This window comes from Budorcas taxicolor, chromosome 14, assembly GCF_023091745.1.
Source record: "Budorcas taxicolor isolate Tak-1 chromosome 14, Takin1.1, whole genome shotgun sequence".
In the NCBI taxonomy this organism is placed as follows: domain Eukaryota; kingdom Metazoa; phylum Chordata; class Mammalia; order Artiodactyla; family Bovidae; genus Budorcas; species Budorcas taxicolor.
The window spans coordinates 73,379,008-73,389,113 of NC_068923.1; the positions used below are offsets into that span (position 1 = coordinate 73,379,008).

The 10,106-nt window shown below is 46.4% G+C and overlaps 1 protein-coding gene across 1 annotated transcript; it reads right to left on the reverse strand.

The window, feature by feature from the left end:
• Nucleotides 1-540: 540 nt before the first annotated feature.
• DCSTAMP (dendrocyte expressed seven transmembrane protein) lies at nt 541-7,482 on the reverse strand. The gene is made up of 3 exons (XM_052652060.1): nt 6,454-7,482; nt 1,784-2,092; nt 541-735 (listed from the first exon to the last, which is right to left on the reverse strand). The coding sequence occupies exons 1-3, from the start codon at nt 7,480-7,482 to the stop codon at nt 541-543; spliced, it is 1,533 nt and encodes a 510-aa protein (XP_052508020.1).
• Nucleotides 7,483-10,106: the final 2,624 nt, after the last annotated feature.

Consider the following 10,106-nt stretch of genomic DNA (forward strand, 5'->3'; position numbering starts at 1 on the left):
GTGTATATTGAGTATCCTGAAAAAGAGGCCCAAGGTGAACATTGTAACCAGTCTTTCATATGATGTTAATAAATGTGTTCTCTAAATAAATGTGGCTAGAGGATTTGGTAAAAGAGGAAAAACCAAAGAGATCCAGGAAAGTAGAGGGTAAGAGAGAGGAGATGGTGGGAAGAAATTGGGAGCTGCTGGAGATGGGTTTTGGAAAGAGTTCTTGAATAAGGGTGCAGGAGGCAGACAGACAGTTGTGAGATTAGGAAATAACCATGAAGGATATTAAGGAGGGCAGAGAAGGAACAGAAGTGGCATCATACATGTATGTTCTCCTTGATAGTTGCTTGTGAGTCTATAGTAGAGATTTTGATTTTTCCTAATTTTTTTCTTTGAATATTAATCAACACTGAGACTCATCCTTGAAGGGCCTGGGTTATAGCCCTGTTACACTGACACACAGTCCAGACCACGTGCCTGGTCTGTGAGACAGACAGCTTAACCATTTACCTGGGAGCCCTTTATGGAAAAAAGTAGCTTGACCCTGCAAACTCAGGCCGCTGAAGGATCCCGCTGTGCAGTTCTCTCTCGCTGGGGATGAGGAAGTGCCGCCATCTGTAGACTTGAGAAGAACTGCTGGCACAGGGTGGATGAAGAGCTTTGTGGGGTCTCTTCTGGGTTGTCTTCACTGGCAATGTCCATTTGTTTCTTCCCAATCACTTCCAAGACTGGAAGCCAGAAATGAATCTGAAAAGACACAAGGTTGGATGAATGAGCATTAGAATTATTTCAGCTGCCGCTGACATAAACTTTTCAAAAGACTTTGAAAATGGCCAGAAAAGGTTATCCTTACTTAAGGATTGTCTTGGTCTTTCATTGTCTATGAAATATCTTCTGATTCTGTAAGCTGTAGATGGCTAAAGGCAACAATGCAAATAATTCTTGTCCATAGGCATGCAAATGAGTTTCCCCCAGTAGAATACAACTCATCCTCCCATCCACCCTGGTGGAACAAGCCTGTTTTGCATCTATTATGCAAATTAATTTTGGTCTTCTCAGTGGTTTGTATATATGTGTGTGATTTAAATTGTTCTTTGAATTGGTTGGAATTTCTTACTCTTCCCTTTTTAACTAATAAGTTGAATAAAGTCTTTGACAAGTGTTCATTTTGTATATGTGTGAAAGTCATTATGTTATCATGCCTATGTATAAATATACATATATCATATAAATATCATCATATATTTTTTAAAAACTTTAATGTTTATTTATGTGGCTGCACCAGGTCTTAGTTGTAGCATGTAAGATCTAGGTCCCTACCCAGGAATCAAACTCGGATCCCCTGGATTGGAAGCTTGGAGTCTTGGCCACTGGACTACAAGAACAGTCCCTCTGTCTTTTAATACTGGACAATGAGCAAATTCTTTGGAGTTTGCCAACTTGTAGCAGATACTTCCCTTCTGTTCTTCATTTACTCTGGTAAAATAATAGCAGCCATTAGAGGAGGCATTCCCAGTAGCTTCTCTTCGATAAGACTTAAAAACTCACTTGGAATCGGCGTTTTGAGGGATTATTCTTGCAGAATCTTCTGGAACAACCAGCATTATTGTAGAATCTTCTGCACTTAGCCATGTGTGTCTGTTCCTCATCCTCACCCCCTCACCCCCAGGGTTTCCCCATCTGTTGCTGGGGATATAAGCCTTAACATAAACTTGAAAGAGTGCTTTGAAGTTCCATTTGCCCTTGAAGCTCAAAATTTCCCTAGTTACAGGTTACACCCCCATTTCAGCTTTACCTTTGTAAAGTACAGACTCAGTTTCCCTTTTACTTCTCCCACTGGCTGCTTTGACCTTTTCTTCAGTATCCTCGCGTGGAGGTACTGCATGCGCTCCCCCTGCACGCTTGGGTAGAAGGATGCTGACACCAGGATTTTAAGTTGCATCAGGACAGAGGACAATAGTCCCAGCATCACTAGTATCACAAGAATGATGCTGAGAGGAATCCACGTCTTAGACAGAAGGAGCTTCGGTTTAGGGATGCAGGTCGGTTCAAACAGAGATATATTAAAGGAAGAATCATGGATGATGTCTTGAGTCCCTTGTTCCTAAAATGAAAGAATAAAAACATCAAGATCCATGCCATTTTCATACCTTGCCCTAGTCTTTCTCTATACTGCTCTGCAGCGGGGAGCATTTATCTTAAAACATGCAGGGAGCTTTGGTGGAAGGAGCTATTCCAACTCCTTTTATGTGCAACGGTTGGAGTAAAGAAGGGAGGAGTTTTAGTTGTAGCTACTGCAGTGGTTTGCAAAGTGGATTTGGGGAAATATAGATTTCCTTGGGAGAAGGATATCAGGTAAGTTTATTTGCTCTGTCTCTTCTTTAGAGAGAAATGATGCCCACGAGACTGTTGAAGGCTCTGAGAAGAAAGCAGAGGAATTTGTTTGCTTCAGCAAATCCTTCTCCTAATAACATTTGAAAGGATTTTAAAATTATATATTTATTTTTGGCTGCACTGGGTTTTTATTGCTGCACACTGGCTTTCTCAAGTTGTGGCAAATCGGGGCTACCCTCTAGTTGCAACGCCTGGGCTTCTCATTGTGGTGGCTTCTCTTGTTGCAGAGCACAGGCTTTAGGGCTCTGAGGTTTCAGTAGCTGTGGCACACCCATGGGCTTGATTGCTCTGCAGCATGTGAGATCTTCCAGACCAGGGATCAAACCCATGTCCCCTGCACTGGCAGGCAGATTCTTAACCACCAGACCACCAGGGAAAAGAAAAAAGTGAAAGCCACTCAGTCTTGTCTGACTCTTTGCGTCCCTTGGACTATGTAGCCTGCCAGGCTCCTCTGTCCATGGAATTCTCCAGGCCAGAATACTGGAGTGGGTAGCCGTTCCCTTCTCCAGGGGATCTTCCCAAGCCAGGGATCGAACCCAGGTCTCCTGCACTTCAGGCAGATTCTTCACCATCTAAGCCACCAAGGAAGCCCAGACCACCAGGAAAGTCCTCTTCTAAAAATTTTGACCGCATAACCCACATATGGAACACCTGTTTCTATACTTTAGACCATGTGGGATTCATGAAAGATGGTTTTAGCTCAATTGGAAGGGATTTTTTGTAGCAGAGCCCATCAAGACCCAGTCATAGTCTCTGCATCTTGACAAATACCCCATGAGCAGACCACAAGGTCATAAAGATGTGTAGGCATTAAATTATGTTCTCAATCACCCTTCTAGAGCTTAAAGTGGTGGGGATGGGGTGGAATTATTCTTGATGCAAGGATACTAAAAAGAGTATATTTACTGAAAGTGGCTCTAAAATCCTATTTATAGAGGTCTCAAAATAGGACAACTTCTCATCTCTCTTGGATGCTAGGAGGGGTGCATTCCTTCCTGCTTGAAGGCAACAGAATAAACCAGCTGCCCTCATCAAACTGACCTAGAGGGCAGATGACATTGGGCCACCCAGACAAGCCACCAGCAGGAGACGTGTGTGCTGATTCAGCTCTTACTTTTCCCTGACCTGAGAAAGTCATATCATCTCTCAGTGGATCTGTTTTCCAATTTGGTAAAACAGGAATTAATGGACCAGATCCTGCCCACGAATAAACTGCTCCCAGTGTAAATTAAGCACCTTGGGGATGGAGCATTAACCTTACAGACTGGAATACTTAGTAAGTTATTATCACCCCAGCGCCCCAGAGCCCTGGGGCCCAAAAGCCGGCAATGACTTCTGAAAAGAACCCAACCACACCAAGAGAACACCGTCCGCCTTGGGTTCACCCCAGTACCAGTGAAAAATCTGGAAAGCCCAATCCAGGGACTTTAACACAAATGTCAAGTCCAATCTGCAATTTCCCCAGCACTGTAGCTAGGCAGGAGAAAGCCTTCTTCTTGTCTCTCCTCTTCTCTTTTTAAAAAAAGACAGTTTGCCTGAGATTAAGTAGAGAGTTTTCAGTCCCCAGAGCAAAGGCATGCACTCTTTTTAATACCGCTGAAGAAACAAACACATCGATTGAGTCAATGATGAGAAATCCTGCAATAAAAAAGCAGCGGGTGTCCAGTCTGGAAAGAAGTTATTTAGTTTAGGAATCTAACCGGGGATTTTGCAGTTGGGAATCAGGATTGAGTCAACACTTTTGTAAGGGCTTGATAGAGGGCAGTGTGGAAGACACTCTCAAAACACAGAGCCATGTATTAAATGGTATCCCAATGTTTTAAAATGTGTTTGCCTCTCCCAAGTAAACAATTTGCCAGAACGGCATCGAGTCACAAACGAAAAGATTCGCTCAGGTAGCAGACAGTCCTAAAAAGTTAATGCAGCCTGGTGCTGGGCACACAGTAGGTGATCAATAAGTAGCGACCTAGTAGCTACTTTTTTCTTACAGTGCCCAGCCATCCAGCCAGGTCTAGTCACATCATCTCCCATCTTTCTTCTTTAAATAAATCATATGAAAGCGGGAGGAACCTTGAGCCAGTGTTTCTCCTCTTACTTGCTGCTGCTGCTAAGTCATTTCAGTTGTGTCCGACTCTGTGCCACCCCATAGACAGCAGCCCACCAGGCTCCCCTGTCCCTGGGATTCTCCAGGCAAGAACACTGGCGTGGGTTGCCATTTCCTTCTCCAATGCATGAAAGTGAAAAGTGAAAGGGAAGTCGCTCAGTCATGTCCGACTCTTCACGACCCCATGGACTGCAGCCTACCAGCCTCCTCCATCCATATGATTTTCCAGGCAAGAGTACTGGAGTGGGTTGCTGTTGCCTTCTCCTCTTGCTTGACTGCTTTGCAAATCTGCCCTGACGGAGGGATCAGAAATCTCCAAAGACATCCAGGAATAAGAGAGGCACTGCCAGTCACGCGGAAGCCGGCCGCTGGAGGCACGGTCTCCCGGGCTCCGCAGCAGGGTCTGAGAGGAGCCGGAACAGCAGTCTCATACTCACGGCTGTCCCAGCAGTCACTGCCCTGCTGTTGTGAGTGTCCGAGGCGGCCTCCCCCCAGCTAGATCGTGAGCGGCTCACGCTTGAGACATCTTTGCATCCCCGGGACCCCCGCAAAAACACCCAAAAATGTATTTGTCAGGACACTGTCACTGGGAAGTTTCTGGGCCTTTTTCAAAAAGCATAGATCACTTCCCTCTCCCACTCCTGTCTCCCCACCCCGCCCCCGTCTAAAACAGTGAGAGTTCACAAACCAGGCATGGGTTTTGGCTGAGAGAGAAACAGATGAGAGAGGAGCAAGAAGAGAAAGAAAGAGAGGAGCTGGTTAAAAAAGGGACTACGGGAAGGGGGTGGGCTGTGGGGGAGGGAAGAAGGGGTTCTTTTACCAGCTGCCCCCCCAGGATCCAGCCAGCCTGAGAAATCTTATTTGGCTTCCATCTGAGACTCTGCTTCCATTATCCACTCTGCTCCAGATATCTTTAGCAACGGGGGGTTCTTGTAATTAACTGAAGCCTTCAGGGGAAGGGAATGCTCAGAGTAATCAACTCTGAGATGCAGCCCAGGAGTGGGAGGGACAGGGGCCAGGCAGCACCTGCTGACCAGGAGGAAATGGAGGGAGACTGTAGACACCGCAGGAGGAAGTGGGGTTTCAGAGGAGGGTCTCCAGGTCCCCTTCTGCCCTTCCCCTCCGAGATATCCCCCGGCAGAGGCACAACCTACTGTAGCTCCATAAAGAGGGAAGAAAGTCCGACTCATGGCAACAGGGGACCACCCAGCATGCACGACATTCCTACACACACGCATGTGCAAACACACACAGCTATACACATTGTGTGTGCACTTGCACACAGACACATACACTAGACACACAAGAGCACATCCCACCTAGCTCAGCTCCACAGCGACTGGGTTTAAACACAAGTAAGACAAGTATCTGACAGCGTGCACATCCTCTGAAATGTCCAGAATGGGCTCAGTCGTGTCTGACTCTTTGTGACCCCGTGGACTGTAGCCCTCGATGCTCCTCTGTCCATGGCAAATATTCCAAGCATACTGGAGTGGGTTGCCATTTCCTCCCTCAGGGAATCTTCCCAACCCAGGGACTGAATCCAAGTCTCTTGCATCTCCTGCACTGGTAGGTGGATTCTTTACCACTGTACCTGGGAAGCGGCAAGGGAAGCCCCCTGGGAAGCCCCCTGAAATGTCCATGTAATCATAAACTGCCACAGGGAAAAAATGGAAAAGAGGAAAGATGGGATGAACAAAAACCATGGTCTTTTTTGTTGGGACATGGCTGCCCCAGAAAACTAATGCCGTGATCAAAGATGTTCAGAACTTTATCATGTGACGCTGGGGTTTCAACTCAGTTTAACCAACTTGTTTGGGGCTCTTCCTACATTCCAGGCTCCATGCCAGGCACTGGGGATCCAGGAAGGAAATAAAACACTGCCCTTCCTTGGGATGTTCACTATCTTTTGCAAAGAGACAGCAAGCAGCTAGGATACCAGGTGAGATGGGCCTAAGAGCACCTACCTGTCTGTGCAGTTTCAAGTGCACCTCGAGCCCTGGCAAGCTTTGGAAATGTTTGCTCATGGAGAAAATGAGCGAGTATAGCAGGTAATCTATGGCTGCAAATAGCAGCCAGATATAGAGGTGGGTAAGAACCGGGAGGAAAAACAGGCCCAGGTTCCTCCTGTCTTTAGGAGTCAGCCAGAAAGACGGGATGACAACATACTTCTTTCTTTCCTGCTTATTCAGCGGGAGGACACAGGGCCTCTGTTCACGCCTCTCCCTTTCGTCCAGCTGAACAAATTGCCTGGTGAGGTAGATGTTCTCAAACTTCCAGCCACAAGGGTCCAAGAATCGCTTCATGAAGAGGCCAGTGCCAAGCAGCACCAGCAGCAGCCCCGTGAGGGCAAGGAGCTGCCGCCCCAGGGAGCACAGCACCTCCGTCGCCGTCACCATCTGGTACAAGACACCCAGGGCTTTGTCCATGGTGTCGTTGAGCTGAGCCTCCAGGGCTTGGCTGGGACTGAAAAGAGAGACCTCCAGGGTCTGGTTCCAAGACACAAGATCATCAAATAGACTCAGGTGAGTGACAAGGCCGTACACCCACCGAATTGCTTCGATATATTTTTTCAAAAGTGGGAAATGGATGGAAAAGCTCTTTGCCCTCAAGTTGCAAGTCATACTATCCAGGAGCCCTTTAAAGTTGTGAAAGATATTTTCCACGTGTCCAAAGATGACCACCCCTGTGCCGGCAGCGGTCAAAGCGTTCCTGCCTTCACACAGGCCGCACGAGAGGAAGAAGAGCAGAATGAAACACCGTGCGTGCTTGGAGCAGCACAGCAGAACGCACGTGGCCACCCAGGAGGTGATGAAGATGATGAATGAGGACAGGAACCAGTAGAAGGCCCCAGAGAGGAGGCCCACGGAAATGAAAGCAACAAAACAGCAAACGCCCACGTGCTGGGTAAAGGCCACCCATCCAGGGCTTCTTGGAGACACATACGTCCCCCAAAGGCTTAAGAAGATGTCGGTGCCTGAGGTCCAGACGCCCATGCTCCCTGTGTCCCTGGAAATGAAAAACAAACCAGGGTCAGATGCTGCTTTTAAATGTCCTCTGTCACTTTGCAAAGGGCACGGTGATAGATTGATTGCAAAAAGAATGGCCATAATTCTTTACCCTTCTCAGTCTCCACACTGTTTTCGAACTTATTGGGTCCACTCGCCTGAACGCAGTAAAGCTAACCTACTGGCACTGGATGGTGGGGAAGGGAAGTAGAGTTTATCCCAAGGTCCCCAGTGTGGGGCCGAGCAGCAGAATGGGCAGCTTATGTTTAAAAGACCAAAACTTGATATAAATGAGCTTGTTTACAAAACAGAAATAGACTCACAGACACAGAAGACAAACATGGTTACCAAATGGGATCATAGGGTGAGGGGTAAAGGAGAGATAAATTAATAGTTTATGATTAACATATACACACTTCATGTGTAAAATAGATTACATACACAGACTTACTGTATAGCACAATTAACTGTATTCCATGTCTTTGTAATACCCTAGGGAAAAGAATCTGAAACAGAATATATATATATATGTGCGTTTTCAGTTGTGTCTCTTTGTGACCCCAAGGACCCTATCCTGCCAGGCTCCTTTGTCCATAGGATTTCCCAGGCAAGAATATTGGAGTGGGTTGCCATTAAATTATGTATATACGTATATATATGTATGTATATGTATATATATATATAACTTAACTTGTATATATATATGACTTAATCACTTTGCTATATACCTGAAACTAACACATTATAAATTAACAGTCAGTCAGTTGGAGAAGACTCTTGAGAGTCCCTTGGACTGCAAGGAGATCCAATCAGTCCATCTTAAAGAAAATCAGTCCTGAATATTCATTAGAAGGACTGATGCTGAAGCTGAAACTCCAGTACTTTGGCCACCTGATTCGAAGAGCTGACTCATTTGAAAAGACCCTGATGATGGAAAAGATTGAAGGCAGGAGGAGGAGGGAATGACAGAGGATGAGATGGTTGGATGGCATCACTGACGCGATGGACATGAGTTTGAATGAACTCCGGGAGTTGGTGATGGACAGGGAGGCCTGGCGTGCTGCAGTCCATGGGGTCGCAAAGAGTCAGACAAGACTGAGCAACTGAACTGTCACTTGCTCAGTCATGTCCGATGCTTTGCTGAACCTCAATAAAAAACATGACTTAAAAAAAAGGCCACGACTTCCAGTGGCTTTTGGGGAGGGGCTGTTAAAGGCAAGATGGGGGAGAGGCTTGCAGGTGCCTAATCAGCTCATGTAGCTCTTGATTGCTCAGTGGTGAGTGTGACGTTCTGGGAATGAGCATCATCAACCTGGTTCCAACAAGTCTGAGGTCCACCTGATGTGGTCAGCCTGCAATTACCTTCTTTCACCTGATGGAGGTTTTAATGTCTACAAAACAACTCAAGGATATGGTGCTGAATATTATCTATAGCCTGTGAGGAGGAACTAAAGGGCCCTGACTTTTATGGCTAAACTCATGATTTGTTTTGTCTTTGCTTCTGTAGTTTCTCACTTTTCTGATAAAATTTGCTCTTTTGACCTGGAGAAGGCCTACGAGGGTGAAGCTCTTCTACAAACAAGAATTGGGGCACATGGGATTGGTTCCTGGGAAGGCCCTGCAGGGTACTGCTCAGTTTCAACACCTCCTTGCAAGGTGACTTTACTGCTTCTCCCATCAAGAGGTGAGAGAAATAGAATCCGGTGGTGGGGTTTATTTCTCTAGCCCTTGAATTCTGGGTGGCCCTGTGACACCACTGGCCAGCAGAATGTGGCAGAAGTGACAGTGTGTCTCTTCTGAGCTTATGATTCCCTCCTGCCTCTCTTGGAACCCTGCTACGAACTTGTTAACAAGTCCAAGCGTATTAGCCTCTATTACTGTTAAAGCAAATTTCCGCAGCTAGTGGCTTATGAAAGTGTGAAAGTGTCCGCCGCTCAGTCATGTCTGATCCTTTGTGATTCCATGGACTATAGCCACCAGGCTCCTCTGTCCATGGAATTCTCCAGGCAAGAACACTGGAGTGGATGGGTTGTCATTCCCTTCTCCAGGGGATCTTCTCAATCCAGGGACTAAACCTGGGTCTCCTGCATTGCAGGCAGATTCTTCACTGTCTGAGCCACCAGGGGATCTTCCCAATCCAGGGACTGAACCTGGGTCTCCTGCATTGCAGGCAGATTCTTCACTGTCTGAGCCACCAGGGAAGCCCTTGTTAACAAGGCCAGGTGTATTTGCCTCTATTACTGCTTTTGCAAATTTCCATAGACTTGATGGCTTATAGCAACACATATTTATTCTCATACAATTCTAAATGTCAGAAGTCTAAAACTGGTCCAGAAGGCTGGAGTTTCCAGGGGAAAATCCATTCCATTGCCTTTCCCAATTTATAACGCTGCCTATATTCCTTGGCTCATGGACTCTCCATCTCAGAGAGAGCAATGATTCATCCTCTTTTCTCTCCGACCTCTGCTTCCATCCTTATATCTTCTCTCAGGACTCTGATCCTCTTGCCTTCCTCTTGTAAGGACCCCTGTCACTATACTGGGGCCACCCAGATAATCCAGGATAATCCCTCCATCTCAAGATCGTTAACTCAAGCACACATGTAGAATCTC

Coding starts and splice junctions, on each gene's coding strand:
- DCSTAMP (XM_052652060.1), bottom strand. CDS start 7,482: ATGGGCGTCTGGACCTCAGGCACCGACATCTTCTTAAGCCTTTGGGGG. Junction 2,093..6,453: donor ACTTGAAACTGCACAGACAG/GTAGGTGCTCTT, acceptor CTTTCATTTTAG/GAACAAGGGACTCAAGACAT. Junction 736..1,783: donor TGAGTCTGTACTTTACAAAG/GTAAAGCTGAAA, acceptor GTGTCTTTTCAG/ATTCATTTCTGGCTTCCAGT.